This window comes from Antennarius striatus, chromosome 9, assembly GCF_040054535.1.
Source record: "Antennarius striatus isolate MH-2024 chromosome 9, ASM4005453v1, whole genome shotgun sequence".
In the NCBI taxonomy this organism is placed as follows: domain Eukaryota; kingdom Metazoa; phylum Chordata; class Actinopteri; order Lophiiformes; family Antennariidae; genus Antennarius; species Antennarius striatus.
The window spans coordinates 7,327,944-7,351,614 of NC_090784.1; the positions used below are offsets into that span (position 1 = coordinate 7,327,944).

Here is a 23,671-nt window from a genome sequence, read left to right on the forward strand (position 1 = left end):
CTCTGCTCCTCCAGACCAGAGCGATACGACGCGCCTCTGCCTTCAGGTTTGAGTCAGTGACACTCAGCTGGACTTAATATGTGCTGACTGCAAGAAAAACATCTCAGATTTTGTCAACTTTTTGTATCCAAATGGATCATCATGTGTTTTATTTGTATTCATTTTATGATTATATATCCCCGGATCACCGAACAAATCTTTGATAAATAGAACAATGTACTTTGTTTTGTATGGGCAGCATGATGTGGAGTGGATACCCAGCTTTCATATCACCATAGAAACATTATAATCTATATAAAATACATATTATTGTTCTGCAAATTCCAGGGGTTTATTTAGTGCAAAATAACGACTATTAATAACATGGTAAAGATATCCTAAACTGTATTTGTGTTAACATTTTAAACTACAGTATTTTCTGCACTAGAAGGCGCACCTTCAACGAATGGCCTGTTTCAAAACAATTTTCATATATAAATTGCACTGGATTATAAGGCGAACTTTCAGTTTTTGAGAAAATTAAAGGTTTTTAGGTGCGCCTACAACCTGGCTGGTTTCACCAGAAACACACGGACGAGCTGTTCATGTGGACACTTCCTGTGCTGCCTGTGCATGTAGAAGTTGTCGGTGAGCAGCGTTGATGGACAGACCTACTGCGCAAAGACGGGCAGGAAACTGACCGGTCAGATCGCTGAGGCCTTCATCATCAACGACTGGACTGAAGTGCTGACGGGTTCGTTCAGGTACACGCCCACACAGACAAACAATCAGCACGTGCACAAGAACACACGAGAACCCACATTCACGTGACAAATCCTGTTACACAGGTATGAATGTTTGCTTTTTTCCTATCCAGTGTATTTGTTCTCCTAAGTCTTTTACTTGTTAATCATGCTCATCTCCTCCTCATCTCCTCTTCATCTCCTCATCTCCACCTCAGCTTCTCCTGGCTGTCCTGGCAGGTCCATCGTAACTTTGCCGTTCTGCTAAAGGGCAGCGAGGTCCTACCGTTCAATCTGGAATTCTACAGGCTACACTTCAAGTCCAAACCTGTGCCTGGCTTTGTCACCTACATCTCTGTGCCTGACACTCTCACTCTTTACTCCATGTTATGTGCAGCTCAAAATGATCCAGCTGTTGTCAAAACGTTGAAATCAAGCCGGGCTGAACTGGAATGGAAGGAAGATGTTCAAAACTCCCAGACTGCAGCAGAGATACTGGTTCCATCCAGCCTACAGAACTCAAAGTTGGAGCTTATCCTCCAGCCTCCACACAGGGGAGGTAGTGGCACACAGATTTCTAACACACCTCCTACGTCGCACGAAAAACCATTGGTTGAACCCGACCTGCTGAGTTTACCAATGAGAAAGCCTAAGACTACATTTGGAGGCATTTTCAGCTGGCGTGGTACAAATATGGAACCCCCAGGAAAGCGGGAACCCCATGTTTCACGCATTCAGTCTCAGCTCACCAGCCTAACCATCACTACTGCGGCTGAAAAGATCAGGAGGGTTCATCGATCAAACTCTCTGCAGGTGGCTTCAGCCACACATGGACAGCACAGGGCTGATGGCTACAAATCACCGTTCAGTTCTGATTCAAACCCCAAAAGAAAGATCTTTCCCGATGGTCTTTCCTTCCCCAGGGGGAGCTGCAGATCGATCAAGCCTTTGAGGATTGCTGCAGCTCTGAACACACAGAGACGCCGCTGGCACTGGCCTCCAGACCTCAATCCAAAGAGCAACTTCACATCCCATCGTCTCAAACTCCTGCCACCATCCACATTCCAGACTAACCTTTCGTGTTGTTTAACACAAACTAATGGACATTTATCTGGGCCAAATTCAAAAATAGGAAGTAGGAGACCGGCTCAGACACAGAGCCACCACCAACGCCCCCTCCAGCGGTGCTCAACCCCAGGAGCTCTAGGTGTGAAGGTGTCACCAACAGCACTGGTTACACGACTTAAACGTCAGCTCCATACAGACTCCCAGTATTCCTCACCAGGTCCAGGGATCAAACCAAACCCACAGACCCTCGCACCCCAGCAGACGAGGCCCACAGGACTAAACTGGACACCACGTACTGACAACACAAGACCAAGACCTGTGACTCACAAGAACTCCTTCAGCACCGCGTTTGGAACAGAGCAGCAGGCGAGCCAGGAAGGACTTCACCTCAACACGGAGACATCGATGGGGAGGAGCAGGGCGGGGGCCTACAAGTCAGCAGGGTTTAGAGGAGCGACGGTTACACCACATCTGAATAAGACCTGAAGGAACACACACACAGGAGATGTCCAGGTTAATGAGAGTTTAGTCATCAGTGTTGTATCTACTCCATCATGTTAAAACAGACAAACCTCCATGAAGTCAGCTCAGTTTTTATCTTTTATATTCTAGTTTTTGGTCTCATCCAACCAATTTCTCCAAAATCCCTCCATAACTTTCAGACCTGAGAGACACGCCAGCAGAAACGTGGCGTCCTAATGCATTATGTCTATAACTGAGACAGGACTGATGTGTCAACTTTTTTTTTTTCCACAAAAACTTTCCATAGCCTTTTAAACACTTAGTACAGTATATGTATGTTTCTGTCTCTGACGTGTAGGAAATCTATTGCTCTCAACAGTTTATCTATAAAATAAAAAACAGTATTCAGTATTTTTTCATAACAAAAGCACCACATGCTGACTTTTTGGTAAGTTTCACTTTTTGCTATTTACAATTTTTTTCATTCTTTACATTTTAACATAGGTTAACATTTGTGTCATACCTTGTATAATGTTTTACAAATATTTTTTATAAATTGTTCATGTATACCGGGTAACATTTTGAAATGTAAAGTTTGCTTGTTTTTTTTTTGCATATTCGTACCTTTCGTAGACACAATTCTGCATTGGAGTTGACCTCCAAAGAGGGTTTGTTTCCTGACCTTATCGTTTCATGTTTTTACAGATATAGTTTAACCGTCAATATTTTGATATTCATTTCTGTGCTCCTATAAATGCTCTCTGGGATAATTCATCTCCTTTTAAATCTGGGAAGGTGGTAAAATTTCATTGTGAAGTGTAATTTAGAAAGCTGAACACTCGTAACAAGGGGAAGGACGGTCAGATGCCATTCACACCTGTACAGAATTGAAAAGGGTTTCTGAAAACAACTGCTGAGTTTGCGTTTCAATTCTCTTAGAATATATAGTCCAAATAAAGGGAAAACAAAAGCTTTAAGAGCAACAGTTCCGTAACAGAGGAATCAGGCTGTCATGAGGTGACAAAAAGAGAAAAAGGAAAGGGAGGAGGTTTATTTTTATTTATTTATTTTTTCAGATACGGTAATTTGCTTTCATCACAGACACACAAGTGGAAAAGACTGAGTTCTCTGCTCCTTGTACAATAACAAGGCACTGGAACAAAAACAGCAACACTTTACTAGACTAGAATTTGTGGTCAGCTATTTTGACATGTTTGACAGTTTCTAAAAAAATACAGGTACACCATTATAAATACAAGACTTTAACATTTTAAGGCCAAGGCTGCACTTACATTACAGGAAGGTGCTGCATTACATTACATTACATTTGACCTACTCCTTGGATCAGTGTAAACATTTAGTATTTCTAAGATTTTAGCATCACAGGTCAATATTTGACTTGCATTTCACACCACGTCTGGGGCAGGAGCCGACTTTAGCTTCCTGATGCTTGTCTTCCATTCTTTCTTCAGTCCCTTCTTGTCTGTTAACTCCTCTGTAAACACAGCTCTGCTGCATCAGGTCTGTCCAGCTGCAACTGGTGTCGAGGGTCCATCAGTCTGTAACACTCCAGTCAGTAAGATCTTCTCCCACCAGCGCTGCTTGAAGCTCTGCACACACAGACTGGCAATGCTCTCGCCATCCTGGTAGTCCTCCCTCATCTTGTCTGCGGTCAGGTCCTCTGACATCACCTGACACACAGCCGGGAGAGAAATGAAGCAATTTAAAGCCAGCTCCACACCTAGATATCCCCCAATTGTGACTGATCTCAGACAGACAACTGAAGACAGTCGGTGGTATTTAGTTACTGACATCAACAGAGGGCGCCCTCGAGCCAATAATCTACTCAGGGCTACTAAAAGTGCACTCAAACTAGCCAAAGTAGTCTCCATTCTCAATCCAGGAGCCTGTAGTCACCTCAGTCACCCCCTGCAGAGTTGTTTCTTTGGGGTTTAGCTGCTGTAATGCCTCTTCTGTCGCCTGTAGGGCGTTCTCACTGCGCTGCAGCACAAAGGAAGACTGCTGCTGCCGAAGGATCCTCAACAGGAGTCTGATGGCGACACAGGAGACATTCATTGTTAGGATTCCTTAAAGCGTTTCATTTATAAACAGTTAAAAATCAGCTGTGCAACAGATGACCTCGTCCTGATGAAACAGACGCACGCCTTCAGCCAGATTCTGTCCTTGTCAAGCACCGTGGATTCTTCCTGCTCTTCTTCACTCTCTCTGTATATCTGCTCCTCCACTGATTCACACCTCCATGAGGAACACGATCCTAGTGACAGCAAAATCAGCAAACAACACGACGCAGTTTGCTTCCAATAAGACAGAAACACACAAAGTCAACAGGTGAGCTGGGACAGAATGAAGTCCATCCTACCTGAGGTCCTGCTGTTCTCCAGCAGCTGCAGACACGTTTGTCCCAGATTGAACCAGTTCCAGGGGTTGAAGGGTAACAGGCTACACAGCTGCTGCAGAGACGACATCTTGGATCCAACGCTTCCAAAACGCTGGTAGACGCTGACCTTCAGGGTAGTTTTTAATTAAATAATGTCAGTACATTTCCACCACAGAATGACTAAGAACCACCAATCATGGAAATGTGTGTGTGTGTGTGTGTGTGTGTGTGTGTGTGTGTGTGTGTGTGTGTGTGTGTGTGTGTGTGTGTGTGCGTGTTCAAGTTGTTCTCTGACCTTGAGCAGGAGGAGGCTGATCAGGTGAGAGCTGTTGGAGGTTTCTTTGCTCTGGAGAAAATTCACATATACCTTCATGAGGAGTGTCATCAGTGTCTAAGTCTAAACTGTGAGAATGATTCTTTACTGTCATTTAAGATTCATTCATTCATTCATTCATTCATTCATTCATCATCAACTGTTTCAGGATTTGTGTTTTAAACAGATACTTTCTCATCTTTATTTCATACTGTTACACATGAGGATTACCAGTAAGTCCGTCAGCTCCAGCGCCCTGTCTCTGTGTCCCAGACTGGTGCAGCAGCGGACCATTCCCTCCAGGACATCTCTCCTGATGGCCAGATTGTTGTCAGCGATCCACTCCAGGCATCGGCTGTACGCGTCCAAGGCTTTCTTTACCGCCACGCCATTTGAGCAGAAACACAAGACTTTTTAACGCAACACAGCTCGTAGTGGACAGAGCTAGAGTTTTTGAACAAGATCATAGTAAAAGCTTATCAAGTCTGGAGTGGTTCAAATTAATACTATCAGGGAGAATATTAAAACATCCATCCATCTTGGAGAAGAAACAATCGCAATCATGTCGTCTACAGCCTCCAATCCACCTGGAGGATCACGGTTGGATATGGTGCAAGAGGAGGGTGCACTCTGGATGAGACGCCAGCTCTTCTTGAGGGCCATACAAACGCAAACAATGAAAAACCAAATTGAACTACTTTCTTTTTAACTAACTAGTTAAATATTCACACAGGGCGCTAACAGCAGACTACAGCTTCATGATTTACAGTATTTTCCACACTATAAGGTGCAATGGATTATAAGGCGCACCGTCGGCTTATGGGAAAATGAAATGCTTTTAGGTGTGCTTTATAGTGCGAAAAATACTGTAATCCAACGGTTCACCCGCGGACATGTTCATGGGTGTTTTAGTGTAACGCAGCTTCTATTGTCTAGATATTCTGCTTGTTTTTTCAGCTTGGCACCAACTTGGCTTGGAGTCTTCAGCATTATTGAAAATCCCTTATAATAACTTAGTGAATGTGTGTAAACACGTGTGTGAACAGGGTCCGTTTTACCTGGTAGTCCCTCTGTCTCACAGCCAGGTCCCCCCTGAACTTATAGATCTTCTGCTTCTCCAGAGGTTCTTCTGTGTCGAGAGCAGAACTGTCACAGAACCACTGCAGACACACAAAACAACAACATGAACACAACGCAAACAAATGAAGACATAGTACTTAAAGTATCGTCGTTTTTCAGCTTAAATACAAATGATTTAAGAAAGAACTGCTCGTTTATGACCCTAACGTTACACTGGTTCGTCTTGATTGAATGCAAATGGACGCATTTTGTTGGTGTGAAACGGGACTTAGGTTTGTACATTTTATTTCATGTGTGATTCTTGTTTCGAGTTTCGTTTCTTGCAAAATGTAAATCAAATTAACTTTAAGAAGCTAGTTAGATGACAAGCTAGCAGGTAAATCGCTCACTCTTAGCTAACTAACCACAAACTGAGTCTATTATTTTATAATATATTATAATATTTTATAATAATTATTTTATAACTATTTTATCTGTGGAGTTTTCCCGTAAAACAATCTGTTTATCCTCTTTTCGCCCATAGACCTCACAGCTTTCAGACCTGACATCGGTATGGTATGTTATGTTGTGGGCTGAAGTTCGGTCCAACCTCTGGTTCACACAGTTTTGCATCGTAGGTCGACAGCGCCACGGAGACTCGATCTCTCGCCTCTGCAAATATGGAGTCATCAAACGTGCTTCCCAGTAACTCCATCTGACGCCGAAAATACCCCAAATTAAAGACGTGAACGTGTTCCAGTTGCCTTTAGTACCGCTCACAAATTGTTTACATCCTGCTGGGAGAGAATTTACAATTCTACTATGGTGAAGCTCACCCGACCTACACTTTGATTGGTTGTACTAATATGTTTCCTGAATCTTAACCAATCAGCAAGTCAAACAATCACGACGACCAACCAGAGGCAGAGAGGGGGTGGAGTATGCCTTCGCCATAGTATGATTTGAACTGCGCTCGCGGTAACAATGCGACGTGCACATCTACACTGACATAGTACTTCCGGTCCAAAAAGATTCCGGAAGTTGATGAGAACAGGGGCGTGTCCTCACAGCACGTCAATACATGTATTCACCAAATACACTACAGTGCTTTACTCAACAAACATCTCAACAAACACTGTGTAAGGATAGTCTAAGCATATTTTGCTCTAAACTAAACAGAAAAGGGTTGACCCATGCATGAGTAGACAAAGTTTTTTTTTTAATCTATTTCCTCTGCAATAAGAGAAAATAACAAGAAATGTGTTCAAAAGTACATAACTAAAATAATGTGAATACAAGATTTAATCACAATAGTCAAACAAAAATAAATGTGGCTGAATAAGATATATTTAATATGAATCTGATGCACGAATGCAAATCTGACAATTGTCAGCAATTAACAATACATTATAGATTTTTCCCAGAAGAGTTACAATATCAAAAGAAATGTGAGTCTTGAGAAATTTTAGTATCATGTAATAATGCTACAGTATATTTAATTACACACAAAGAACACAATGATATAACTTCAAACACATGAAAATGTTACAACTGTGTATGTATGAGTTAAAATAGTGAGCAAACACATCATATTAATAGATTTGAGAGACAAGAGTTCCCCATGTGAATGGTGCTCTTTGTCAAAAGTACTTGAATGAAGATATTTTGTAGACAGCCAGTAAGTCAATTCGTCACCCAGATTTTTGCAGCTCTGTGCTCAGATCACATGTTGTCATTCCCATTAGTGAGTTTCATAAGTGAAGATTGTTTTTCTCTGTGGTGTTCAGATTGGTCTTTGTATAAAAATATAGGGGAATATGTGACAATTCCTTTTACAGTTTAAAGATGGCAAGTTATATACTGTACTGTCAGTTTACCAGCAGCTATGTTATTATTGAAATGTATTATTGCTTGGTAATAAAGTAGGTGCCATATGAAACACACCAATGTCCCATCCTTCAGTACATTAAAGTCCTGAACACATAAATCATTTCCTCTTCTTAAATACTGGACTACATTCAGATACTGTGGAGTAATTTACAGAGGAAAAAAAACAAAAGAAACATTTTTCTTTATCTTCATAGACTTTTTTAATGTGCCCTAGAGCTCATTCTTTGTATCCAGCATTCAAAAAGGCCATTAATATGCTTGTGCAAAAAATGAGCAACACATCAGATTCAGCTATGGACGAAAAAGAATGTTTACTGTGGAGGAGAAAACATAGCTTCAGATGATTAGATCAGATGGGGACAACTTCAATATTTGACAACTAGCACTGGGATACATTTGATGTATGCAACACCTTTCCAAAAGGCTGGGATAGGTTCATGTTTGCCAGTGGGTCACATCCCTTTTTTTTTGTTTAAGAATACTCAATGTGTTGGATTAACAGACACTAAGTACTGAAGTTTTAAAACATATTTAGGTTCCATTCTTGCTTGTTCAGTTCCTAAGCACGAGAATCTCTTGTCATGTTCCACGTTTGGGCCATGTATCTTCAATGAGGGGCAGGTATCAACTTTACGTAGGCTGATCTTTACTGTAAAGCCACACTGTTGTAAGGTGCTATCCGCTGCACCACATCAGATTCAGTCAAAACTAAACACACAAAAACATAAGCATCCATCTTTTGATCAAAATTTATTGGGTTTTGTCCTCAAACAAGTATAAAATATAAATCATTTCTAAATAAAGCTAGAAATCAAGCCAGACCCTCAATAACGACAGGGATTTTAAATTAAAACATTGCACAAATCATCTGCCTCACAGCTGGCAGCTACAAGCTGGACATCGCAGGAGCCACAAAAGGAATTTATAGCTTTCTAAACTAAACCTGCAGAGGAAAACATACACACACACACACACACACACACACACTGTGCTCAATCAAAGCTTAGGACAGATATTCTTAATTTAGCACATTACAGATATATAGTCAGTGTAGAAACAACTCGCTGTAGATGAAAATGTCAGTTCCACAGACACAGAATAACAATATTTCGTAGGGTTTTGACGGGTACTTTAGTTTGTGAGTACTTCAAGTAACTTCCATAATGACTAAAGTGTCCGTTGTGGGGCGTACCAGTTCAGCTGAACTTCTACAGAAATGTGTTGTCTTGAACAAGACCAAATGTCAGATAAATCTGAAGTGATACTTTAAAAAGGCACAGTAAACATTTGTTTCTTCCCCAATTTATTCCACTATGTGGCTGGATCCCTGTGTTTTTCCCAGTCTTTCTGTGTCTATGGAACCAAAGGTAACTTAATACAAAACTTGAGAAATCACCGTCATTTTCCAATAATACAGGTCTGGAAATAAGCAGCGAGGCAAAGAAAAACGGAGAGAAAAACAATCATATTATGTTTGAAAACAGCAAAACAGCACTCTTTAGAAATGATAACTTGGTGTTCAAGCAGTAAACAAAAAACTATATTAAAAACAGAAGGTGAAAATCCCGTTGGAAAAGAATAAAAAGAAAATGTTTCCATCTGTAGGTACAGTAAAATATATTTCTCAAAAGGTCTTTTTTCTCCAAAAAGCTGACTGCTGTATAGCAAAAACACTTAATCTCTGATTGCTGTGAGAAACATTCAATCAACTACCTGTTTGAATACACCAAATAAGTGAGGACTATAGCAGAAGTATAGTGAAGGATAAACACTTGACATTATATGCACAATAGGACAGCAGGTAAACTACTCCGACCACAATGTTAGCTCTTAGCTCTACTGCACAAGGTTAATTGGAATACGTGACTGTTGAATATAAAATCACAACTCAAGACATGAAGCAGACGTGGCACTGAGCACCCTGGGACACCTACTCTAGTACAGGATACATATTCAAAGTAGAAAGGAAGAGATATTCATGTATGGGACTAAAAGAAAGGTAAAAGTCTTATCAAGTTTGGATCGCTGCAGCAGAGGCAGAGATATCCTCGCTTCCAGATCCCGGTCTGATTCCAGATCCAAGAACACAGGATTGTACAGTTCCAAAGTTTTGTGTTCCCAACAAAACAAGGTTCACTTTTCAAGTTTTGAAAACCACATCTACATAAAATCAAGATGATATCACAATTCATGGTTATGTTTTCATCCTTTAGAGAGCTACCTCTTGAACCACAGAATCCATTATTTAGATCTGTTACACCGGCTGAGCAGTACTCTTTAAGGATGGCTATATATTGTCCCTAAAATTGATGGGATGCTTTTTTAAGCAACCATCAGGCTAATAAGATTTCGATCAATTTTTGTGTTAAATTGTCAAAGGTGGTCCGAAATAAGAGTGTGCCGACTAGAAACAATATGACGTTCCAAACACTTTGTAAGTGTTGTTAAGAGAACACAATGTGACATGCCTGTAAACATGACCCTGTATGAACTTTTAATAAATGTGCTGCAGGCATTAAATTAAGAATGAAAGTGTATTTATAAATACAAAAGAACAAATATCATTATCTTGTCGTTGTGCAATATTTAACTGAATTTAATTTTGGATACGTGCAGTATTTGCACATCGTTGCTTTCCGTTTTTCTTGACGTTTTATAAAGCAATCTAACTTTATGTAACGGGTTGTATGTTTTCAGAACAAATTAGCTGTAAAGCTCAAATCTGCTATTTGGAGGTTCGTTCTTCATCAAAGTGCCTGTCTATTATATTGAGTTCTGATTCCATATTTTACCCAACTTAAGTACCAAAAAAGCTTCTTGAGCAACATTGGCTGAGCTCTAAAACTGATTCTATTTCAAAAACACTACTGTATAGCAAATATTGTATGATTCTGTCGTGTTAACAAACAATCCACTGGTGTCTGGAAAGAGTTCATAGACAGAAACATATCAAACCATTCAAAACAGACTAGCTATAGTAGAGAAAGAGCACTCCGTCAAAGACTGTGGCCTGGATACTTGGGGATGGGTAGAAGCCTAACCTGTGGACCAAACCAGGAAAAAACAGCAATTGGTAGCTGGTCTAGAAATTATCATGTGAATCTGCAGGATTCAAATGATTACAAGAGTACAAATGAGAACCATCATGATGACCACAAACTATTTTGTTCAGAACACTGGACTCTTGGGGTTAGGTAGTCATAGACAGGACTTGCTGTACATAGCTGTTTCTTGGAGTCCACAAATTGAAGCAAAAATACTTTTGCCATTGTTGGAGATGAAAAGTATCGATGAAGTGATACAAATCATTAATCTCCTGATTAAGCTTCTACTGTGCCAAGTATATCAACCCAAAATATTTATGTACAAATGAGCAGTTAGTCTTGGATATTGCATGCAGTATTAGACAAAATGTATACTGTAACATTTAAAATGTGTTTTTTTTTTATTGCCTGGCACTTGTCACACACATTACAACAAAAGCGTTTCAACTCTCCTCCATTTGTTAATAAGTACTAAGCTAAGTCTAGCCATCTTATCTAGTTCATTGTTAGCAGATTATATTTGTATCAAAGATACTCATTTATTTAAATAAAGGTGTTAAAATGTCAGTGTGACAAAGTGCCTGGTGTAAAAGTACAATACATTTCGGAACACAAAGTTATCCATTTAAGAATTGCAACAGAAGTTTTCAACGTCGACATAAAGAGTGTCTGTGCATCTCTTAGCATCATCAGAAAGCGAAGCTCGGCCATGCATCAACCTCCTTTAACAATCAGTACGGGATCCAAAGCACTGACAAACTCTAACGTCGTCTTCTGTGGATATCTGACGGTTTCTGTTCGAACAAGCATACAAGCCGTTTAGGCACAAAGGTTTATCTGCAAAGCTTCATTGAGTCTCTCCTGTGTATGAAGGACTGTAGCTTTCATCCGATTGACCTGTGGAGTTACTGCAGTAATGTGTGAGGAAACCAGAACCAGGAGCGTTATTTGGTAGACTTCCCACCATAGAGGGAAGGCTGTGCTATTTCTTCAGGCATCATAACAATTCCTTCAAAGAGAGAAAAGAATTTCATTCAATATCTGCTTGAAACTTTCTGAACAGTCTTTTATGTCTGTTGTTGTTGTTGTTGTTGTTGTTCCTGTTGTAAGATATTCCTACAGTAGTGTCTGTCTGTGAATTCAATGAGACAGCACTAACGTAATACAGCTAACATTTACAGAAACATGTCTGGGGAAGTGCACATCAAGAGTCCAGGCATTAATTTTACAAAAAGTGACTGGAGGAGGGGGATAAAGAGTTGGACGAGGGTACAGGGGAGGAGAGACAGGAGAGACAATTAAAAGCAACAATAAAAAAAAAACATAACAAAAAATATAAAACGTGTGCGTTTACAGAACAAAAAAACAAAGGGGCTCAAATTGTGCAATTTAGCAAAGGAAAGCAACGGGTGATTGTTCTACCATTTTAATGAGCCTTAAAAACATTCAGCTATGAAACAACATATAATATTAGAAACAAGGATGAACTGAAAACACAGGAAAGACAAAAAAAAAAAAAGGCAAAACACTGGTTTACTTTAAATTCATACAAAAAAAGGTTTGGTCTCTCAGAGCCATTTTATGGTGTAAGAGATAAGGTGCCTAATCAGGATTTAATCCACATTGTAATCAAGTGGACAAAGTGCATTTTTACAAAAACGTTTGGTGCTTCTGTTTTTCTCTTCAGTGCCGCCTGGAGTCAGATTCTGATTTGAAATGCTGCTAAACAGTCTGACTGTTAGCACTGCTAAGAAAATCCAAAGGGTTTAAGCGTCTATGAGATAAATGTAAGGGCTAAGTGTCGGCGGTTTGGAGGGGACTGTGTTCTTGCTAAGGTGATTACTTGTTTGTCGACTCTAAATCTGAACCAGCTGGTGCTTATATTTGTCTGGTTTAGGACTCAAAGCAGAATCTTCAACTTAAAACTCCCTTCACCCATTCAAGCAATCACAAACACAGCGTGAATCAATTCTACAGAAAATGCTGCAGCAAAATAGTTACATTTAGATTTCGACGTAAGTGGACTCAGATGTCTGCCTCACAGTGGATACTGTTCAGTTCAACACCACCGTCTGCATCACACTGGTTCGCTGCTAAGCAGATAACACATTAATCTTTGGAACAACAGCGTCACATTGTCCGAATCATTTGTTAAAAAACACATCGTGAGATGTGTGCTATCAAAAGGTAAAAAATTAGCTTAAAATGTTAATAGATGTGCATATTAAAAACATAGTGTGGCATTTTTCCATCAGACTTGTAGGTGTAAAGTCACAACCCTCTGCTAATAATACTCATGAAACAACAAGCCACTATATAAAGGGAAGACTTGAGTAGACATCCTGTGTTAGTTAACAGCATCGTGGTATTCGTCCAGCATTCAGGTCAGTTTGTCTCCTATCACGTCTGATAAAAGCCTTGACCCTCAGCGTTATCGTTCCGATCCAATCCGATCAAACAATCTGCTGATTTCTATCTGGTCTTAATGAGTGCTAGAAAAAAAAAAAAAGACGCTAGAGCGGACTCCACAAGCAGATAGTGAGCTTAGTGTCGCCGCAGAGATCGCTCACCAATCGACACGTAGCTGTCGTCCATTCATTAGCACCTTTGGAAACACAACAGACCAGTCGTTCTCTTCTTTTTTTTTTCTTCTGCAGTGTGTGATGTTAGTGTGGGACCAGAGGTAAAACATTCATAACACTGAACACAGACATTTGAAATCAGGCCAGTGCTCATAACAGCACGCCTCCTCGAGAGAATGAAGCGGAAAGGTGTAAACAAGATTTCCTTCGCCGGCTTCGTTTTAGCGAGCGAGGAGTGCAGATTTAACGACGGGCACAGTGGACCTTAAAACTATAGATTCCATTTTCACTCAATAGTAAAATCAGTTGCTGTGAAGGAACAAAGACAAATGGGTGCATTCGGACACACCACACCACACTACCGTATTATTCATCTTCAGCTCAGCAAGAATGCTGATGGTTTTTTTCTCTATGACCAAATACTGGAAACATTTTTTTAAAGCTTGGTGTGCCACTTAAGATTCACAGGTTTCCTTAAAATTCTTTTTTTTTTTAACCATGATTTTTCTTGAAGCTATAAATAAGAGTTTGGAGATTGACCCTAAGCAAACGAACCATCTATTATTCTCATGTAGACATGATTCAAGCAATAGTTTGAGGACGAGTACACATGCATGTCAGTGGCAGAGAGATGACTCGGTTTAGTTCACGACCTTTCAACACCGATCACACCAGTCTTTCTCTTAAAACATTCTTAATCTTCGGGCTTCACACAATCTTTAGTCTTCAGAAATTGACAAGGATTTCCTGACGCTACGCGACGGTTCCCAAACCTCACTGTCATCTGTGTCTTCGCCATCGTCCTCCTGATCTATTTCATCATCATCTTCATCTTCCAGCCCTGTGCTGGTCTGATCCTTAGCGGCCGATGCCCGGCCCAGTGTGTCGGGTCCCTCCTCTCCTCTGTCTGTCCGTTCTTCTGCTGGCTCCTGGAAGGGATCTGACCCCATGTCGATGCGTCGCTGGACCTCGGCGAACCACTCCCTCACCTTCGGACAGAAAGAGACTAACTTTAACCAGGTGCTAGAGCAGGGCTGTAGATCCAGGCACACAAACTGAGAGCATTTCATGTTCTATTTCTGGGAATTCATACAAATTTCCACCAAAGAAGAAATGAGGACAGAGTTAATCCTTGGCAGTAAAGGGACTACTTTTAGTTTTTTTACAGTCATTAATGAAGCAAAGCAAAGACATTTGCAGTAACTGTTACCCACTGCTTGACTTTAATAGCATGAAGATAGGACAGAATTCCACAGCTCAACACATTATATATGACAGATCATACATACATTGACATACAACTATCACACTTTTAATCATAAATCTTGGATATACACTATTAAGAAATATAATGTAGTGGAGAAAGGAAAAAAGTTAAACATCAAACATTTCAGTTTCTTCTTCTCTTTTCGGCTTTTCCCTTCAGGGGTCGCCACAGCGAACCAGTTGCCTCCATCTAACCCTGTCTTCTGCATCCTCTTCTCTCACACCAACTACCTTCATGTCTTCCCTCATTACATCCGTAAACCTCCTCTTTGGTCTTCCTCTAGACCTCCTGCCTGGCAGTTCAAAACTCAGCATCCTTCTACCAATGTATTCACTATCTCTCCTCTGGACATGTCCAAACCATCTCAGTCTGGCCTCTCTGACTTTATCTCCAAGACCTCTAACATGTGCTGTCCCTCTGATGTACTCATTCCTGATCCTATCCATCCTGGTCACTCCCAAAGAGAACCTCAGCATCTTCATCTCTGCTGCCTCCAGCTCTGTCTCCTGTCTTTTCCTCAGTGACACTGTCTCTAGACCAAACAACATCGCTGGTCTAACCAACACCAGTTCACAGAAGTTTAAACTTCCCAAAACCTTGAGTGAAGTACTTGCTTGAGTTTACCCCAACCCGCTGAGACAGTCTTAGCTCTCTACAACAGGCCGGGATGGAATTTAAGAATATTTTAGGCAGTGAGGCCGTGGATGACAGACCAGGATGCTATCTCACAACAATGAAAAACCCATTTCATTACCTGCTCGTAGCTCATGTTGGTCTTGGTGACGAGCTCATCCAGGTCTTGCTCGCTGAGGAAGCCGTGCTTCAGGTAGTACTCCTTCAGAAACTCTTTGCCACTCTTGAATTTCTTTGCTGGGGGAGCGATGTGAACATCAGTGCTGAAGGAGGCAGACCTTCTCGGCTGCTTTCTGGTTCGGGACCGACCCCAACCACGATTTCGGCCCCGTCTTTTTCTCCCGATGCCGCCGCCACTACTTCCTATTTTATTGCCCCCTCCTCCGTTTGGCACCTCTGCGCTGCCGCTTTGGTAGTGGTAAAACCACTTCAGGTTACTATTCTTCCACGAGTACCGGGAGTCCCCAAACCAGCTGACGATGTAGGAGCGAGGGAGGCCGCTCTCTTCAGCCAGCTGGTCGTACTCCTCCGGTGTAGGCCACTGGGTACGCACAAAGGCACTTTTCAGAACATGGAGCTGCTCTGGAGTCTTTTTACTCTTGTCTCTCATGTCTTTGTTGCTGCTGCTGGGAATCTGTTTACTGCGGCCGCCGGGGGGGGTCTGACTGCCTCTACGGGATGAGGCAGACGGAGAAGAAACGCCAGCTCCAGGTCCTCTGTCCCCTGCTTTTGCTCTGTCTCCCTCCATCTTTCCTCCCTCCGAAGACTCTGGGGAGGAAGTATTGACCGATGGCATTTTTCGTCTTTCTGTAAACCAGGCATCGATTTCCCTCCGTGTCAGTTTGGTCTCCGTCCTCAGGCGGCTCAGTTCGTCGTCTGATGGCGTGACGTTCTTCTCGAAACTTTCCTCCAACACCACCAGCTGTTCTGGAGTCTTTTCTTTGAACTTCTGCAGGGTGAAATCAGGAAACGGATTCCATGTTTTGGGGCGTGTCTCCTTCTCCTTCACAGGAGGAGTGCGTGGAGCAAGAGGGGAGGCGGGGGTCTCGTCACTCGAGTCGATAACAATTGTGGTGCTGGCACCGCTATTACAGCTGCCAGTTCCTCTGCGCCCTCCATCATGGAAAACGATGACGTGGCTGTTTTTGGAGTTACGCTGGTTGTACCTGGTGTCACTGAACCACTTCTTGATCTCTCCTTTAGTCAGGTTGGTGACTTTCATGAGCCGGAGAATTTCTGCATCAGTGACAAAGTGGTTTTTCAGGTAGCTGGCCTTCAGCTCTGCCAGCTGCTCTTTGGACTTTTTAGGCCGCAAACTGAACGTATCGGCACTGAGTGCTGAGTTTTCCTTAGAAAGGTGAGAGTTAAACATCAAACAATGTTATTAGATATGATCAGTAACAGCCAGGCATGAAATGGAGCTGCATCATTATTGTCATACTAGAGTTGTTTTTTGTCAATTAAAACAGCAATAATAATGGTGACATCTTCACAACATTACATTCTATAAACAATTTACAAAAGTCTTCACTTCCCTAAAACAGCATTGCCATGGAAACCAACAACCAATCCACAAAGTTGATCATTTTATGGTAAATCCTGTCAGGTACATGGACCAAAGACTAAGGAGTTGTGACCATGGATGCATTGTCATATCTATGATATTTAAATATATTTCCAAAAAGAACTACTAAGTTAATCATACTTTTCATACATTTCTGTTGGTTTCTCCAGAGGTGGTGATATCAGACCTACAGTAGAACATATTGAAATGAATTTAAACTTAACTCTTGTTTATATTTTTGCAAATCTGGAAAACAATCCAATCCACGGGACGATAGCAGCCCTTTGTGTTTCGTCTTATACTTTGTGTTGTACTGTTTGCTGTACTGCCTGAGTTGTCCTGCCTGAGTTGTCCTGCCTGAGTTGTCCTGCCTGTGTTGTACTGCCTGTGTTGTACTGCCTGTGTTGTACTGCCTGTGTTGTACTGCCTGTGTTGTACTGCCTGTGTTGTACTGCCTGTGTTGTACTGCCTGTTGACTGTGGGTCTGAGAGGACTGCAATTTCATCTGTGCTGTATGTCATACATATATGGAACATTCCACAATAAAGCTTTGACTTTACTTACTGTGATGAAATGTGTGACTGTGTGCTAACCCTACCTGTGGAGACAGAGAGGGGGGCTGGACAGTGGTGGCCCGTTTTAGTTCACTGTTGGATGGGGTGGGCTGGCAGGAAACTCTGCTGGAGCTCTGGGACTGACTGGGTAGTCCTGCCACTGTCAGCGTGATGGGGGTGCTCGCTGGAAGGTTTCCCCCAGGACTGACCTGCACACAGTCCACAAGTTATGACACACTGAAGGCAAGGATGAGACATACTGTGGAACCATAAATGGGTACGTTTGAATTTTTTGAAGCAATTATTACTGGTATTCAACATGTGATCACATGGAAACTAACTTTCAGGTGTGTAGCAGCAGTAATGTTCTCACTTGTTCAATCTTGTTTGTTTTTTAGCACAAATAGTTTTCTCTGGCTGAAAAGTATGTTATTTTTCATAAAGAAATTGCACTGTAACAGTACAGGCAACCTTTAATATGTGCAAGAACTCAGTTCACACTATAAGATGAATCTTCAATCTGGCATGTGTGAGGAAAATCAGTGTGTGTAAGACGAAATTCAAACAAACTCTAGAGACATGGCTTCCTATCAGATAATATAAAATATATGCTGGGTCTTAGACTGTAAACAGACATAGCATTTATAGCATTGGTGATTCAGATTTCATTCAAAGCAATGAAATACATATAGTAATTATATATAGTAATTGTCGGCTAGTGACCTACAAATGAATACCTGGTAAATCCTATAGTCACCAAACTAACTGGAACACTTCCATTAGCCGGTCTTACAAAGCAAATTAAAGCAAAATCTGTGGAGCTTCTTTATCTGCTGAAAATAATTAGCCTGAACTGAACTGACAGACATACAGCAAGAAAGACACCATCAAACTGTCACACATAACTACATTTAATTTAAGTCAATGAAATTATAGCAGATCATATCCATCAAATCTTCTCAGATTGATGAGTTGTGTCAAATGTGACAGACTAAACAAAAATCCAATCAAATCAAGCCCAGCTAGTCGAAGTCATCACGTTTTCTCTCCTTACCTACCTGTGTGAACACCAGGCCGGGTTGGCCCACTATCTGGCAGGTCTGAAGAATGGACTGCAGGCCGTTGGCAGCAGCTGATAGCTGGTGAGCGGGTATGACGGTGATGGTCTGCGGTACCGTGTGCACCGTGCCGTTAAACTGTTTCCTCCTGGCCTCCTCCACTTCCTCTGGAGTCCAGCTCACGCCGTGCTTCAATCGCTGGGCTGAGAACCACACCTGGTGGGAGAGCAGGCAATGTGTGACATCAACACAAAATAAGCATGAGACAGTATATTGTGTCTTTCACGACAGAAATGTTTTTGTTTTCCTCTCATATCACAGACAAGGAACTTCTACTCTTGGGCTTTGAAGGTACCCTTTGTGAAAACACTGACTCTACCTTGATCTGCTCCTCTGTGAACTGTGTCTGTGTTGCCAGGTTGCTGATCTCAGCCATGGAGGGGTACGGGAACTTCTTATATGTGCTGCCCAGCAGAGGGTTGGTGTCCATGGCTGCACTATAGGATGGAATGCTACTAAGAGGAATCAGTAGCTGTGGTTGTGCTGCTGCTGCAGTGTGCTGGGCCTGGAAGGCAGAAAGCACCTGAAATAAAAGAACAGAAAGGGAAAGATCAGTAACGTCAGGAGTTGAGATCCACACTGAATATATATTCAAATCTCCTACCTGTGCCAGGCCAGCAGGCAGAACCGAGGGGTTCAGGGTGGAAGATTTTCTCTGCTGCCCTGAGGGTGGACCGACCAGCAAGCCTCCTCCCCCAAGCTTCATGGAGTCATGCAACAGCATCTCCACGGGTGTCATGGGCCCCACAGGAGCCTCGATGGGCTCCTGCTCTCCTCCTACCTCTGCCTCGCAGCCCCCACCGTAGCCCTCCACTGTCTCTTCTGTTGATTTCAGGGACACAGCAATCCTCTTGGGTTCAGATTTGGTCTTCATCCTCATAATGGGCGTCTTGCTGAGAGAAATGGCAGCGACCGTGGCGGCGTCTGCTCCCCCTTCCTCGGGGGTATCGCCGTGGTGTTCCTGGGCTGGCTGGTCGCTGTCTAGATCCTCCAGAGGGTTTGTAGCACTGCGCTTTAGAGGGGCACTGAGGACTTTGTCGTCCTCTGCAGTAGAAACACTTGGCTGATCTATGATTAATACAACAGTGCAGTGATAATTTCCCACATCATTCCTTTGCACTCACACTTAAAATTTCTGCTATCATCTTGACACGGGATTATGGTCCAGATGGGTCTCACCTGTGTCTGAGTGGGTAGGGAGAACCACCACTGCCTGATCCAGCTCCTCTGCGTTGGACCCCTCCTCTGGTCCCTCCATTACCACCCCCTCTCCTGCCTCGTCCTCTCTCGTCCTCTCAGTTGTCTCCTCCACGCCTCTCTGCTCCACAACAGTAGAGGGCAGCACCATGCAAGGTGTGGATGACTTCCGGCGGCTCGACATCGTCAAACCAAACTCTGTTTACTTCTTTTCAAGTCAAACAAGATTTGGGAAAGAAATGTCGAGGCTTTGTCTTAGGCGGTCGTGATCACATGCTAGAGCTGTTTGAATTCTGAACACCTGGTGGAGGACATAACAAATTTTTTAAAAAGTATTATAAAACTGTGAACTGTAGCTCTATCCTTTAGGTGTTCTATCATTGAATAATCTGTTCCCTGAGAAGACTGGGGTTCTTTAACACAAGTGAGAAACTGCTGATGATGTTCTACCAGTCACTGGAGTTCCTGTCTGAGCTGTGGTGTGTTGGGAAACAGGCAATTAAGAGGAGGGAAGCGAAAGATCCTGATTGGATGGTGAGAAGAGCTGCCTGTGTTTGGAATAGGGCTGGGACTCCTTTGTGTCAGTGGCAGAAACATAAAGGAGTCCCCTAATAATAATCTGTCTTCCACCATTGACAATGCCCATCATCCCCTGGGTGACACATTCGCCTGGCAGAGAAGCGTGTTTATGGGCAGCATCTCTATCCTGCTCATGTGCACTCTTCTCTGTATTATACTTAAAAAATAAAACAATGCAATTAATTTGCACTGTTCACAACTTCACACCTACCTTCCACTGCTGAGCTGACAGTCATTAGCTAAATTAGTTCTTTTTATAATTCCTCTTTTAATTATTATTCTCATTATTCTATTTCCTCAATTAATATTCTGACACCATTATAGATCAAAATACATCCTTATGTACTAACGGATATTGTATGTAGGTGATAGGTGTGTGCATATTTGTACACACTGCGGTATAAACAGGTGGACTACTGGACTTCTCTCAGGATCAATAATTTATGCATCACTTTAAAGCTATGGTGAAGGAAATATGATGTTGCACTTATTCAGCATGAGGATTAGAGCTTGATTCAAATGGGTCATTTCACTTCACAGGCCCGTGCAAAAACTTATCTTTTGATGCCATGCAGTTTTTAAAAAAATGCCTTTACTACAACTTCAGTGAAGCCACCAAACATTTCCTGCATCCATCTTCTATTATTTATTATATTGTAATTTTGAAAACATCTGAATTCCTCTGAACTGTTGGCCAGACATAAAAATATATTTTATTTCAAAATGAGTCAATTTTGTTAGTTCCTAAAAGAATAGTAGGATCCAAATTATACGACCACATATACTTAGCAAACAATGCAGTATTATTTATATTTCTTTTGCACGCATTGTCTGATGACGGTAGATATTTGAATTAACTTTTTATCGAATTTACAATGACATGAAATTTATGGTTTAACTTGACGATTACAATATTTTCCAAACTAAAAAGTGCACTGGATTATAAAGTGCACCTTCAATGAATGGCCTATTTTAAAAAAAAAAAAATCATACATAAACCACACTTGATTATAAGGCGCACTGGATTTAAAAACGCATCTGAGAATTCATCTTGAATGGTCTATTTTAAAACTTTTTTCATAGATAAGGCACGCTGGATTATAAGGCGCACCATCATTTTTTTTGAGAAAATTAAAGGCTCTTAGGTGCGTCTTATAGTGCAGAAAATACTGTACATTTACAAGGTCATTCTCTCACATAGAGGTGTTATAACTGTCATCGGTGCTTCAGCAGACACCGCTGCAGCATGCAGGAGTCTGACTGTTCATCACTCATGTGTGTTAAATTATTAGCTCAGGGTAATCGTGATTAACTGGGTACAGTCACGTTACACTGCCATAAGATCATTTGCATTAGCAGTTAGCATGTCAGTAACATTGTGGAAGTGTGAGCGAGCTACTCCAACACGATTCAAGTTGAAAACGATGAAATCAGATCAGGATCAACATCCTCCTGTGTGTGAGGCGGGCCGGCGGGCTAATGTTAGCCGGGCGCTTGTTTCTATTGATTCTGTCTGGCGGTAAAACTTACTGGAACTGGCGTTACTGGAATATGCACAATGGTTCAACGGGTCTGTCGAGGAGAGGCGAGAAGGAATGTCTTAGGTCTCCGCAAGAACGAGCCCCAGGTTCGGTGTGTGGGTGTGTGTCCGTCCGCAGGCTAACCACGGAGCCTCAGCCCGGACGGACTAGAGCCTGAGCGCTGTCGGCGCGCGCGGCTCTCTGGAACCCGGCGGAGGGACACAGACGGTCGGACGGCTTCGGCTCCAGATGCTGGGAACACTGGACATCTCTCTCCCGTCGAAGCAGTTCGGCCTTTTTTTTTTTTTTTAGCTTAAACAGCGGGTTCGTGAAAGGCATTAAAATTAAAAAAAATCGCTCGTTATATTCATAAGATGACCGTCGGCATCGTATTAGTTTGCTGACCTAATTGTCTGGTATTTTTTAACGGCAGATTTTTTTTTTTTCTAACAATCAAACGGCGTCGTCATTCAATGTGATACGTCCTGACGTCATTCCTCGGCGACTTTCTGTGTTTTCGTTAAGGAAACTTTCGCAAAAAAAATACAAAACACTTATCGTATTATACTTATTTATAGATGGAATTAGTTATACCATGTCCAGGAGAAAAAGATCGGTCAAAAATTACCGAAAATAGGCCGCAAAAATAATCTCTCCCGACCTAGCTGTCTGACGAGGTGTCCTCATATGACCTCCCGGAGAATTTTGTGAAGCTACTCGAGGACAACATTGACGTTGCAAAATTCCCTTTCACTTTGTCTCTTCCAATCAGGAGTCATTATTTGTTCTAATCTTTTTTTCCAACTATGTTTTTTTTTTATTAGCTGATTTACAATCTTTAATATTACGGTAACACAAGAGAGGAAATAACACGTGTTGAATATAAAAATATTACTCTGAATGTAGTATCTATGATATCACATGAGGAAAACATGAAACAGCTTGTATGATTCTTAGTAATTAGAACTTATTCTACCATATAATGAGTCAGATCCTATAATTCATATATGCAATCTAAAAATAATGGTAGTCTTAAAAGCGTATGGTATGATTTTTACTTGTAATTCACAAAAATACTGCATCATCTTTAGAGGAATTTATAGCCTTAACACACATTAATTGCTACTTTAATACAAATTGTCTTGCATTGTCACTGCGGCCGACAGGAAGAGACTGGACAGGCTGATTAGGAAGGCGTGTTCTGTCCTAGGATGCTCCCTGGACTCAGTGGAGGTGGTGGTGGAGAGGAGGATGACAGCCAAAGTGTCATCGATGATGAGGAACCACTCCCACCCTCTGCAGGGCACACTAAGATCACTGGGGAGCTCCTTCAGCGATATGGTGCTTCATCCAAGATGCGTGAATGAACGCTATCGCAGGTCCTTCCTGCCCACGGCCATCAGACTCTATAACCACAAATCCCCCCAGCAGACCACTCAAAGAACTCTAAATCTGGATGACCAACGTAATCTGCAGTTCTGCAGTGTATAGTTTTGTAAATATAACTAAATTTCTGATATGATGTTAATGTTTCCAATATGTGAATATGTATATTTCATATGTTGCATATGTTAATATGTATATTATTCAAGTATTTATGTATGACCCCCCCTCCCACAATCACACAAATTTCCCCAATGTGGGACAATAAAGGATTATTATTATTATTATTTATTATTATTATTGAATTAAATCAGAATT

At 41.7% G+C, this 23,671-nt stretch overlaps 2 protein-coding genes across 4 annotated transcripts; both read right to left on the reverse strand.

Moving 5' to 3' along the window:
- Window positions 1–3,297: 3,297 nt before the first annotated feature.
- On the reverse strand, window positions 3,298–6,837 carry c9h8orf76 (chromosome 9 C8orf76 homolog). Its single transcript, XM_068323999.1, has 8 exons — window positions 6,633–6,837; window positions 6,022–6,123; window positions 5,195–5,338; window positions 4,946–4,996; window positions 4,633–4,777; window positions 4,392–4,527; window positions 4,170–4,302; window positions 3,298–3,943 (listed from the first exon to the last, which is right to left on the reverse strand). The coding sequence occupies exons 1-8, from the start codon at window positions 6,735–6,737 to the stop codon at window positions 3,770–3,772; spliced, it is 990 nt and encodes a 329-aa protein (XP_068180100.1). The 5' UTR covers window positions 6,738–6,837; the 3' UTR covers window positions 3,298–3,769.
- Window positions 6,838–7,351: 514 nt separating this feature from the next.
- Window positions 7,352–23,582, reverse strand: LOC137601251 (zinc fingers and homeoboxes protein 1-like). Of its 3 annotated transcripts, XM_068323351.1 has the most exons (9): window positions 21,981–23,582; window positions 19,854–20,172; window positions 19,279–19,742; window positions 18,994–19,197; window positions 18,615–18,830; window positions 17,601–17,765; window positions 15,560–16,786; window positions 14,312–14,527; window positions 7,352–11,965 (listed from the first exon to the last, which is right to left on the reverse strand). In XM_068323351.1, exons 2-9 carry the CDS (start codon window positions 20,053–20,055, stop codon window positions 11,954–11,956), a joined length of 2,706 nt encoding a protein of 901 aa, XP_068179452.1. In that variant the 5' UTR covers window positions 20,056–20,172; window positions 21,981–23,582; the 3' UTR covers window positions 7,352–11,953. The 3 variants fall into 3 exon arrangements, with proteins under 3 accessions (XP_068179452.1, XP_068179451.1, XP_068179450.1); XM_068323350.1 differs by having other exon boundaries at window positions 7,352–14,527; window positions 22,565–23,582; XM_068323349.1 differs by having other exon boundaries at window positions 7,352–14,527.
- Window positions 23,583–23,671: the final 89 nt, after the last annotated feature.